At 30.8% G+C, this 14,050-nt stretch overlaps 1 protein-coding gene across 1 annotated transcript in view; it reads right to left on the bottom strand.

Moving 5' to 3' along the window:
- Positions 1-14,050, bottom strand: part of LOC116776633 (scavenger receptor class B member 1) — a 50,168-nt gene that overhangs the window by 27,161 nt on the left and 8,957 nt on the right. The window contains exon 2 of the mRNA XM_061525582.1: positions 657-862. Coding sequence (XP_061381566.1) covers positions 657-714 — 58 coding nt within the window. The 5' untranslated portion in view covers positions 715-862. The remainder of the gene's footprint in view (positions 1-656; positions 863-14,050) is intronic.

Below are 14,050 nucleotides of genomic sequence, written 5' to 3'. Positions count from 1 at the left end.
TGTGAAGATTCATGAATGAGAACTGGCAACGCTGCGTACGTAGTGTGAATACTCGAACTTGTGGTACGCGTAAATGTATTGATATAATTACAAAATAGTAAACAGATTATTCCTCAGGCTCACCCAAGTATTACCTTTCAAATAAAATATCATGCTGATGAAAATAAAATAAAAATACATACATACATATTCTGCTGAGAAAAAAAAAATTAAATTTTAATACATTTGAGCTAAAATATCATCAAACTGTGATATAATCAGTGCCGCTTATGTTACACAAATTTTTTTTAAGGTCGACTAAAACAAAATTGATATTATCTGAATAAAAAAACCCGCTCCGCTTGTTTTTCAAGTGTACCAAAAAAATATGTAACATTAGAACATATCATATACATTATATATACATATATATATATATATATATATATAACAATGAGATATAAAATTTCTTTATTTATGTACATTTTTTTTTTTTTTTCGTTATAATTCATTTCTATAACATATTTTTATTGACGTGACTATAAAATATTCTCATAAAAATGTCGTAATAATATTATATTATACAAAGAAACTTTAAGCTTGTATGGCATAACCTGGGAAGGCACTGGCTAACGTTCTCAACAGATAAAACTATGATAAAAAAATATTATACTTACACCACTTCCTCAGGAAGGCGCTCGTCAATTTAGCACACCACTTGTCACGACCCTGCATTTTTCTTTTCGATTTTCCCAATTATATTTAATTTACTAATATAATAATAAAAACACACACAGACACAGCACTAAATCCTTTCCATTTAAAGGTCCGCACACCACGACGGTCAGACGCGGACTGAGCCCAGCGGCTGCGCGTGCGCAACCTGCCGACAAGGTACACAAATGTCAAGAGATCACGGCTGGCCGAGAACGCTCGGCCCTTAACATTCATAAAATAAGTGTATATCAATTATTATATATATATCAGGGATACTATAACAGACAAAGGTTATATATATATATATATATATATATATTTTATACGAATAAAGTTAATAAATCTAGTTCTATAAGTGTGAGGCCCATAAACTTGTTTATTAATTAGTACTAGTCACAGAAGCTTCTGTGTACGTTTTACAGCCATCATTACTTGAACCCTGTGGAGTATGACTGATATATTGAGGTAGGTGTCAAATGTAACACATGTATATGAATGCGTTTCTGTTTGTGTGGCATGACGTCAAATATTTTTAAATTTTGTCAATAAAAAATAGAATCTTATTGAAATTCTTTAGAACGAATGTATTTCATCCTTAGCATGAGTTCGCATCGTGAAACTAAATACAGGCAGTCGTACGTATAAGAATGAAAAACGGGATACTGCCTGTGTTAAGTTAAATAATTTAAAGCAATGGTAAAAGAGCAAAAGTACTATAACTTATATTAAATTGAAAAAAAATTATAATCTTAGATATAAATAACAGAAATTTATAAAAAAAAATATACAAATCGGAGACTATATATACATAATTTTCCACAAACATTTACATAATAAATTCAATTTTGAATAAAAATACAAATATTAATCGGAAAAATGTTTCATGATTATATTACTTATACATTATATTAAACCTCAAGCATATTAGCTCTTCACAACAAAATGACTAATATGAACCTTGAACCTCGGCTTAGGCATTGTGCCACGTCGACTCACACTATACCCCCACGGCCAGATCGTGACGAATTTATTAATTACTTGCGGTTAAAATACCTTCTGGCGTAATAAATAATAATTTTTACATTTAAACAAACACAATACAAATACTAGTATATGGAGTTATATAAAAATTTTAATATTGTTGAAATCTGATGTAGCTATAATAAGGATGAATAAAATCTGAAGATATATATATATATATATATATATATATCGAATTGAAAGCAGAAGGAGATACAGAGGAAGCAAATAAGTCAAAACCTTTACTCTTCTCATGAGGAGGTAAAGTCATAGTAACAAACTTGTATCTCACATATGAAAATATTGGACAAAGGTCAAAATGTTTACCATGCAATATAATTACACACAAATTTCACATTTAAATGAAATCAATTAAGTTTTTCTGATAAAACGCGTTTTTTTATTATTTTAACTGAACATATCGACGTTTCGGTTACATCGCAGTAACCGTGATCACGGACGGACGAGGTGAAAATGTCTCAATTTAAGAAATCATTACAGAAAAATCACAATACACGATTAGAAAAAACAAGCCTATAATGAAATGTATGCAGCCAAGTAACATATTAAAAATATGTTATAAATGAATATAATTTTAGGTTGAGATTAAAAAAATTAAATACCGCTACTAAATAGTATAGAGAAAAAATATATACGTAAAGCAAAATATTCATTTTAACGAAAACAGAAAATTTTATTACGTAATTTGTGAAAATTTCAACTGTCTATCACGGTTCACGAGATGGTCTCGTTACAGACGAACAGATAAACGTTTGTACCAGCCTAAAATATCTACGGGGCCATTAAAAAAACTGTACAATACAGGTAAAACCAAATAATTAACATATAGCAATTAAATATTATTATTAACTTCAACATCCATTTACGAAAGAACACATTAACTGTACGGAAGCTGAACCCGTTTGTGTTTGGCAACGTCTGTTACAAACATACACATGTCCCGACATAGCTCAGGAACTAGCAGTAAGCGTTACATTACTTGTAGTTTATATTATATATATACTATTGTGAGGAACGTCGACTGTTTGCGTATACGTCTGTCATAACAAAAAAAAATCATTTATTTAAAAATCGGAATCAAATTCTTTGTTGATTTGTAATCTTATCAATTAATTACAATAAGCAAAACGTTAACATTATTATAAAAATTAAAATTAAGTCGTTTTTGAAAACAAATTTTAATATTTTTTTGAATTTTTTTTTTCCAAGAAAATATACTCTCGTTGTTGACAGAACAACAACAACCAATGAAACGAGTTTTAAAGTTTATTCCTTTACAGTCATGTTTAATTTCATCGTATGATTCTTTTCGTTTTCTAGCCGAGACCACAGATAAAAAAGTATGACAAGGAAAAGCTTAAACAACATAAATACTCGATAGAAATAAAAAAAATATTATCAACGACTCAAACCTAAAGAGAAATAATATATTTTTATTTATTATACCTTAAACGAATCAGTACTTTATAAAAAAAAAACGCGGAAAACAATGCATAGAAAAGAAGACAAAAAAAGACAAGCAGAATCGAGTTATAATATTATAAATACATATATGAATAATTTTTTAAATAATTTCCTGAACATATATATATGTGTGTGTGCGTGTGTGTGTATAAGGCACCACTATTATATTAATGTATACATATAAAAAAATTAAAAAATAATAATGTACATATAACAATCAATAACAGATTTATTAAAAACGAGCTCCTTTCATGTTTCATTATATAAGATAAATAGTTATCAAATAAGAAGCAGATCAAATTCTATAAAAATTAAAGGTCAAATTTTTTTGTCCAAAACAAAAAACAGCAAAACAAAAAAGAACAGTAAGTAGGTTGTATAGCAAAAGTAACTTTAAAGAATATCAAGATTTATTAGATAATGAAAAAAAAATTAAAAATAATAATAATAATAGTACGTCGAAGATGCGCGCGCGCAGTCTCGATAGAGCGAGCGTGTCCCAAATCGGAACGCGGCCGCGCCATTGGTGGATAGATGCGGAGTTACGACTATAAGAGACATTACGATACATCCGGACAAAATGACAATTTCCTTGATATGTTATGCAATGCATATGCATGTTACGTTGTGGACGTAACATACTTACGAAGAAACTGTACTGGGTCAAACAGAACGGGTACGAATCCATACTAATTATATATTTTATGTGTTCACGAGTTACTAGTTCGAAATCTAACGTGCACCAACACGTGACAGGTTTTTCGTGTTAACGTAGATATAAGAGTTAAATACTACAAATTGTCTGTTTAGTTAGAGGTTGCGATATATAAGATAATTACGAAAGAATTAAATAAAAAATATTAAAAATATTTATTACATAAACATTTTATATTGAGGGAGTAAATTTTGTGAGTTATGACGGAATTTACTTATTTTTTTTTATTAAATTATATATAAATAATATTATACATTTGTAATTTAATACTATAAAGCTGAAAAAATCTTAAGATCAATATTTTTTTTATAACAATCTCTTAGACACTGTATAACAGACTTAGAAAAGAACCATTTAAAAGTTGATAAAACATATTCGGGTTATAATTTCAATAAAAAATGTATATAGAGCAAAACCTTAATAATATTATAACAATGTATTACACATATGTATATATAAATTAAATAAAATATATTTATTTGCAAGAAATACGAAAAAAATAATAGAAAATTGTTCTTCAAACGAGACGAAGACGACGGAAGAGTCTGTTGTTTTGACGTCTCTCGAATTTAAGTGAGAATAAATTTGTATCTTAGATTAATCTTGAACTAGTTTCGGCCGGCGACTCCTTCCGCGTGACCATCGTAGTTCCGCTCAGAGCTAAAGTATAGACTATAGTGTAAGACAATACAAATGGTAATCTACGTCGCGGGCTTTTTACTTTAAATAACTTACATACAGACAGCGGCACCATCTACCGGGATATTTTGCGGATCTAAACCATCTGGGGCGACACACAGATACATACAGAAACATTCATTCAAATCTGTCCAGCCGTTCAAGAGGAGTACAGTGACATACACGCGTACATAGGAATTACTCATAAAGCCAGCTTCACACTATCAAACATTAAACATTTAGCAGTACATTCAGCATTCTCAAAATCCGGCCAATTAGTATCAAGGATCGGGCATAATTAAGAACTATTGCATTTCCTTCAATATAGATTTCTTTACCGGTGTAAGGCGTGAGGCGTGAGGAGTACGACCATCGATATTGTGTAGATCCGGTTTAATGACTTCGAAACACTCAATACGGTGGCTCGCAAGGTAAATATTAGCAATGCCTATCACAAGTTTGAAACGTCACTACGTACAGAGCGTTAAAAGTTTTATCCATTCACGCATCTCGTCACAGTAATACTACATTACTTTCAAGATAAACGTGAAGAGCTTCGTACTCGTCACTAAGAGATGCGATATAATATACTTAATATGAAAATCTACAAACTTAAAAAGGACAGTTTAAACGATTATATAGGTCGTTTTGACTTATAGTGGAATGGTTTTCGGTAAGACAGAACAAGTTTAGAAAATTATAAATGTTATACAACATATATATGTGAAGTAAATTATTAATTACCGCGATTTAGTCAGGTAAAAAAAAAAATCAATTGTATATTTTCTGTTGTATAATAAAAAGAAAATACAAAACAAAATTCATCCAATGGTTGTATACATCACACGGAACAAACGGACAGACACACTAACATAAATTGACATCGTAAGTCGTAGTCCCAGTCAATGATATTGTTATTCAAGCGGCAAGCATTACTCGACTGAGGGAAAAAAAAATGAGGTTAAATTACTGACCTGCTTACCGCTGCTAACGTACCAAGACTCGATTGTTAGCTGTCTGATAGCTCAATGAATATTTTATACTAAAATAACATAAGATTAGAGAATTATAATCCTTGTACAACATGACAATAACGTTCATAATGAGATCAGTACCAAAGACGCGCTCTCGGTCATCAAAGTGATTAGTTAGGTCGCTATCAGACAGGGATTCAAGCGAAGACCACATTATCAAGAACAAAAATCACTCGAGCTGATTCTCAGATCATAAGAAAAAATTATAGTTATCAAATAAGATTCTCATAGGGCAAAACAAATTTAAAAACAGTCAACTAGTTGCCTATTCAAACCAAAAAAAAAGTCCTAGTTTTAAAGAATTTGGGACCATCAAATTTTTTTGCCAAAATCGACACGGGCGAGCTCTTAAAGACATCAATTCCATCTCAAGTAACGAAGCTCGTGCGACCATCCTCACAGAAACCTTTCAAAACTAAAACAAACGACAATGAGCTATATGAATTAATAACGCAATTCCGTGGGAGTGTGAACAAAATTGCCCAACAGTTTGTTTGTCTGTTCCGACATAACGCCGCAACTGATTAAACACAGGGTGTTCACTATAAATGCTTATACAGATATTTCTAGCCGTTCAAAAGCTAACATATTTTAATTACGTGTTAACGGTTACGTAACTAATAGGTTTGTTTTAAATGAGATGAAAATCCCATGAATTTGACAGAAGAGACGAAACCTCTTATCATTCCATGGATTCACGTGCGGGTGCCGGGTCCATGTTTCAGGGAGTGGAGCTTCAACAGCGCCTGGGACTTGCGACCCAGGTGTAGGTTTAAGGGGCCCCTAACTAACGCGCGTTAAACGCTCACCTCGACCGTCCAAGCTCCTCTCCCTACCCAACCATATTTGAAAAGAACCTACTAGGGCTGTACGAAGTACGTTCCAAGAACGAATTGATGTGAGTTCTGGACAGGCCCAAGTCTTTTAGTAGGTTTATATTAAGTAGTTTTTCATGTAAGAGATAATTAAATGTTGAAACGGAACGTCTTTAAAGATTCTTCTGAACCCTCTCTACTCTATACTCTATAGTAACTATGACAATGTATTGCCATTATTATATTAATATTTTCAACACAAAAAAAAACAAACATAAGGGAAGCTTCATTTCATTTACATACATATATTTATATATATATATATATATATATATATATATATATTTGTTTTTATTAAACCATTATGTTCAATTACCCCGATGTATACATTGATAATGACGTCATAAAGACGATTGATGACGTCATAACAAATAATTTATTAGAATAATTAATACAGATATTGAATTAAATCAATTAATATATAATACATGATGTACATATACAAGACCTTCGTTGGAAACGTTACACAAACGCTTGGTTGCGTTATACATACACAAAACATATAAACTAACTATATATATATATATTATTTAGTAATTTCATCTGTCTGTATATGCTGGATCGATTTTGATGGGATTTAGGTCTCGTTTGATAGGACCTATAAGGAGATATTTACTTCCTACGTGAACTACAGCTACATGGCTTTTGTATTGTCACTAAATAAATGGTGTAAGATGATTTTTAAGTAAGGCTTAACTAAAATCTGTAAAATTTATAAATGAATATTACTATATAACATAAAAATTATAATATCTTTTGTGACATCATCAGATATTAATAATTTCGTAGATTATAGACCTTATTTTTGAATTCATTTAATTCAAAACTACCTTCACTTTAAAAAAAATATGCTTATATAAATATTTGTACGATTCCAACGAAACAACCGGAAGTAGATACAGTGACGATGAAATGAACGGAAGTGACGAGGTCCTGGCATTAAATTCCAGGTAGAGTTTAATGTACGCGGCCTTTGAAGGCCTTGAAATGTGACCGATTGGGAAAAATAAACGATTTAAGGAAAGGTTTTTTTTATATAATTTTTTTAATATAAATATAACAACATCTTTGTAAATATATATATATATATATATATATATATATATATATATATAGTATACGAATGTACATTTTCATATATTTAAATTATTTTGTAATAATAAGAAACATTCCTTTTTTTTTCAAAGTGGTAAATAAATTACGATATTTGTACGTAAATTCGTTAAAAAAAAAATATGAATTCATCATCATCATCAGCCTATCGGAGCCACTGCTGAGCAAAAGCCTCTTCTCACATGGAGAAGTTAGAGCATTAATCACCATATGAGTTACATAAAATAAAAAAATATATATTAATATCGAGGAGCGAGTAATTTTATTATTCTCGAAATATCAATACAATAAGGAAGAAGTAATAAAAAAGGTCCTCTAAAAGAAAATAAATCAAACGTAAGTGTATATATATATATATTTTACTTAAACACATACTGAAGGTAATTTAATCAGTAAAAGTGGAGCCCTCGCATAAAGTTTTGTTTTAAATAAAATATAGTATAGATGTATTTAAAACCTTGAATAGAATAATGTTGATCTTTAGTTAATATCATTTAATTAACTACGCTAATGTTACCATTAAAGAGAATTACTAATAATCGATATTAATTACTATATTTCTATATATAATTACTTAAATACGCCATTACAGACGGACATACGACATTGTATTTAAAAATCATGAAATGGCTGATATTATATATATGCATAAACAGATTTAATTATTAAATTAAATAAATAGAAAAAATATAAAAAAATAATAATATTTAATCGAATATCAGCTAACAAAAGTTATTACTACAAACCTATATATTTTTGCATCTGGTCACCCTATTAATATCCAAAAAGGAATATTCCCTTTTTGCCTCACAACAATGTGGGTGTTTATTATAATTTTATATACATGTGCAACTTAAATAAATTATTATTACTATAATATTTATAGTTACACTGTTTTTTTTTCGTTTTGAAATAAAAAAGCCTAGATAAGTAATTTCAGGCAGCAAATTACATACATACATACATCAAGGGACTGTAAGATATGTATAACAGATGTCATGAAAAATAAGTTCAATATTATGAACCAATTTATATATATACTTATAATTTATTAACATTTTTACAAAATTCCAGGCGATACTAGAATATTTTTGACAGCACAACACAGATGGCGCTGTAGAAAATTAGCGAAAAATCTTTTTTATTTGACAGCGCCATCTATTATAATTCTGTGATACTAAACGTATGTAGAAAGCTGGCTATCACCCGCTGATATTATCTAAGAGTTATTAAATAAGTCACAAAACAAAGTGAAACCCGCGTCATAGTGAGTGGATGACTATTTCCGATGCTCACTCCGACGCTGATGGCCCTCGGATACAAATAAACATTGCTGTAAATTCTCAATACTTTTTCCTATTAAAAAAAAATGCATTTCTTTGTGGACATAACCATGAAACAGTTTTCAAAGGCAGAAAAATAGTCGATCTCGTATATTTGCAGTGATTTAAAAAATAACACTCAATAAAACTAACACGAGATACAGGATTGGAAAAAAAAACCACTTCCCTATGCTTATCACAAGTTTTCAATATCATACGGCGCGTGTCAAGTTTTCATCATAAAACTAAGATGACATTATAATACACGTAGATATTTGGATGAAAGGCTTAAAACGTACACGTAATTAGACGTAAACGTAGTCGTAGTTAGACTATGGAAACTTGTAGTAAGAATACTGTTTTTTTTTTATTGGTACGTAATAACATCTTACGTGTCGACGCATTGTGCTTTCTATTATTCTATAATATCATGGGAAAAGCCGACGTTTACGTCAGTATACAAAGAAATTAAACAAAAATAATCAAACATTACCATTAAACGGGGCTAGTTTTTAACACAGACCGCGCTAAATAATTCAGATAATCGGACTCAACATGGCCTATGTTTTACTAGCTTTAAATTTCATCAAAATCAATATTAGTTTTGAGAATTGATTGTGCTTATAAATGAGATTTTTTCTTGAAACAATGTTTTTGAATTAAGAATTATATAATATAGAATTAAAATTTCATACACGCGACAGCTTAGCTTCTGGACATCGCAGATTCGAATCAGCTCTTGTCGAAATATTTTTTTAATTAATATTAAATAATATACATACATTTAATTTGAATTTATTTCTCATTTTTCCACCTAACACATGAAATTAAAGTAAATATATATGTATATATATATATATATATATATATATATATGTATGTTTTTTTTTATTCATCCTAATCCGTCCAAGGAAAACATTACTAAGTAATCAAATATTATTACGCATATGAGATTTTTGTAATTTTATATTATTAGAAAATTATGCTATTCATCATTATCAGAACATTATATTTATCTATGCGCTTATGAGTTTGATTTAATTGAGCAATTTGTCGTATATTATTTCTATTTGTCCTTGGAATTAAAAAAATATGTTTAAAATATACAAAATAATTGTAAAAAAAATAATCTTGAGACGGTCTTCCGAAACGTAAGATAATTTTGTTTTGTAGAGTATTTAATTTTATAATAGATGAAACAAAAAATCCAATATCAACCAAAGTTTTTCGCCTCAAGGCGTATTAAATCGTAGCGATATTCGCTATTTCTTTGCGAATTTGTTATTTTTTTGGTGGTATCAAATTAGTGAGGGAGTTTGATAAAAATTTGTATTTCTGAGGGAATCCCCAAAAAATAATATACATATTTCCAAAGTTCCACACACGTATATCTCAATAAACACGTTGCTGAAGGTTATAACATAATTGTTCCTATAGCACTCCGCTAGAGTCAAGGCCGTAAAAATCTATTAATACTGGTATTATAATAACATAAACTATTTAATTATACCAATGTAAATTGTCAGTCGTTTTAATGGTGCATTAATTAATTATTCACTTGGCATTTAATGATATTACACTTAAATTAAAGTTCAAAAAAATCAAGGGCCAAGGCTGAGAGAACAGCGGTTACGAATTTGTAAAGTGTTAAGGCTAAACGGAGGGTTGGTGGTCATATATAATTAATATCGGATATCGTTGAATGAAAGGGAAGTAGAGAGAGGGAAAGAAAGAGAGTTAGAGATGCATTCAAAGTGGGAGGGGGGGGGATCCAAAATGGCGGAGTATTCTGATTGATGGACCAAACTTTATAGTCAACAATACCTTAAAAAATTAGACTATCGTGTCCTACCCACATCCGACGACATATTGGAAAGAATGTATTACATAGAAAATATTCTAAAAAAATCCTGATCAGTGCTTTTAAAATACTACAGTCCATTAAGAAAAATCAAATGCCAGTTTCTCGCTATGATTTTTCAAATCTACCTTCCATATTTACCATTTCATTATCTCCAATATTTGTGTCATCGTTGCCTTAATGCTAAAAAGTACTTACTATCGTAGAAATTTAACTTATGATCAAACGAAACTGTACTGTGAGATGTCAATTGCACACAATATTTCATACATGCCTGGAAATATGGGTTACAAATGTATTCTCTCGAGAGTCGGTTACAGTCGGGTAGTTCACGTCTCGCGTGTTCAAACACTTCCTATTTGACGTTACGTTTACATTATAAAAATATCTATAATGTCTGACATACAACATATTATTTATAAAAGATATTGTTCAGAAATATATATATATATATATATTTTATTTCGAGCTAGCAGAATATTGTGTTAACAAGAAAAATTATGTTCGTTAAAACTTGCTTTTTTTTTTTTATCATTCTAATTCTATTTTATCTAATTGATTAAATGAATGTAATAAACAAAACCATTTTTATCGAAATTTGCTCGTATATTTGGTTTTAAAGATTATTCATTTTAACGAAAATTACAAATCAATTTAACTGCACCAAGATTTTCCGTGATGTAGTGTTCAAACAGATTATGTGCACAAATTTTATTCAAGTTGAAAATATAAAGAAAAAAAATCATTAAAAATTCTACCTACATAAACTTATGATCCTTGCAGAAATTATGTTGTCTAATTTTGGCAACTCCGTTCATTAGCATTCGACTCCCTTAGCGATTTTTGTCCTCCTAAACAATTGATCTGCCTAACGTGACCGATATTAAAAGCAGTATCTTTACCACGAGTTTTGCATGGGCAAAGAAAACGGAACGTTTTTGGTTTATCATAGATAAATCTCGGCACATTACGGTATCAACTATCTCAGTAGTCAGCGGACAGCAATACTACATACAAGCCAATCTAAACAAACGACATCTCTAATTCTCGAATATTAGTGACATCTAAAAAAAAAACCGAATTTACTCAAAAAACACAACAAAAATAAGAGCTTATTTTTCTACGGGATGTTCCTATTATCTTGCTTCGCGTAAACCATTCATCGGGATGCTGGATGAAGGAAAAAAAAAATATTCCTCACGAGGTCTAAACGTTAAGAAATTGTTGTGACACAGCCCATTAACTGACCTCAAATCTCTATAAATGCTGTAGTTACATAACGCTAGTGAGGTTTCTGAGTAATGAGGACATTACGAAGGTCAGAGTACTGGTCTTGTAGAGTCGATTTAGTTTTTAGCATCTGAATATTGAATAATCAATATTGTAATAATCAAGTTTTTTTGCAACTTTTTCTATGAAATCCTCACTGATGTCGTTAAAACGACTAATCGGAAACCTGTTTTTTTGTTATTAATTCTTGTTATTTAGTTGCTAAGGATATAAAAATATATATTTGCGATTTAAAATTTCGTTAACATGATATATGTACATCTAGCTTAGATTGATACAGCTTTGACTGAACTAGTTTATCAAAGCCTAGCGCTTAGACAAACTGATTGCACCTTCTCAAATTATATATTTGTTAAGCAATAGTGCTTATTCCAGATCAGACTTTTTTTTATTCCCTCATAATCCAATACCATTATTCCTGATAGTCTATATGAGAATCAAACCACGTCTGCAGAATATTTTTTCGTCTATACTGTTTTTAGTACAAAGATGAACAACTCCTCGTTGTCTCTGTGAGTTGGAAGGCTTCTCTTTGACTGCATATGCAGTTGCGCGTATATATCTGTTTTATCTATTAATATTAAAACATTAAGACATTACTATAAATATAAAATAAGTATTGACTAACGGAAAACTGTATTTGATCAAGCAGACTTATCTTGAAATGTTCAGACTCGAATAAAGATTTCTATGTAAGTCGGAGCCAGTCAAACGCTAACTAAAGTCCACTAAGAAGTACCTGACAACTACCATCATATATTATTGAAATTAGCATCAAACCAAATGAGACACCATCAAATCGTTTTCACTCACATGAGCACGCGCATCACGTACAAAGGTCGTCTTGCGACAGAAGGTTGCGACTGAGTCGTGACTTACTCAATGCTGTTGATATCCTGTAATTTTTACAAAAAGTTAAAGTTGAATTATCCCTTAACATCCTGGCATGTCTGTTGACACTATGTATGACTTTAAAGATGAAGTATCTTTTAACATTCTCTTTAGGTGGTAGAACCTAGCTGTGGTCAAGTTACTATAGCTTGAACATGGGCTGGCTCGACCGGGGAAGTAGCACCCTCTCACAGAAGATCGGCGTGAAGTAGCCTTTCGGCTAGGGGCTGCGATTTGTCTGATGAGTGAGCCGGTTGATGAGCCGGTTGCCCTCTCCCTGTTCCCACCCTTTCCTGCGATATCCTTATTCCCCCTCCCTTTTCCTCAACTGGCAAGGTTGGCAACGCATCCGCAACATCTATGTTACGGATGTCCACGGGCGGCGGTGACTACTGCCCATCAAGTAGGCCGTCTGATCGTTTGCCACCTTTCACATAAACAAAATATCCTCACATGTTTCATGACTCATGTGACTTAGATGAAGTATCCTTTAAAATTATGTCATTAAGTATTTTTAAAATTTTCCATATAATCAAATAGCTGGAATGAAAAGCATGCTCCCCTTTTATCGAACTGGAAATACACTATTCAAGTATTATCAATAATTTTTTTAATAAACAAATTTATCTCCTTACTATACTAACATATAGTTATTGCATGTATTGCATTTAAATACGATATTATTTTTAATGTCAAAGCAGATTTTAAATAACCCAAGTCAATTCTAACATTTGTCTGGTCGGGCGTTAGAAATTTTGGAAAGTTTTTTCACATTGTTCACACGTCCAGCTTACACCTGTAATTATTTTCGTCTATCATTTGAATACGGTAATCTTCGTTAGCTTAATAATACAAATACATATATATATATATTTAGGGAACGCACATTTAATTTGAACCGAACCTTTAAATTCCCGAACGCACCCGAAGTGACGTTAAAGTGACATCTGGTTTGCTGACTTTTACGCGGGAAAGTATTTTGTCGACGTGACTTGTGTCTTTGTAAATTGAATTTAACTTATTTAAGGTGTTTTGATTTAAGATAATAACGAGTTTGTTCTAGTTAAAAG

This window comes from Danaus plexippus, chromosome 30 (assembly GCF_018135715.1).
Source record: "Danaus plexippus chromosome 30, MEX_DaPlex, whole genome shotgun sequence".
NCBI classification, from domain to species: Eukaryota; Metazoa; Arthropoda; class Insecta; order Lepidoptera; family Nymphalidae; genus Danaus; species Danaus plexippus.
Note: the sequence above shows the minus strand (reverse complement) of the source record. Positions and strands in the feature narration are given on the sequence as shown.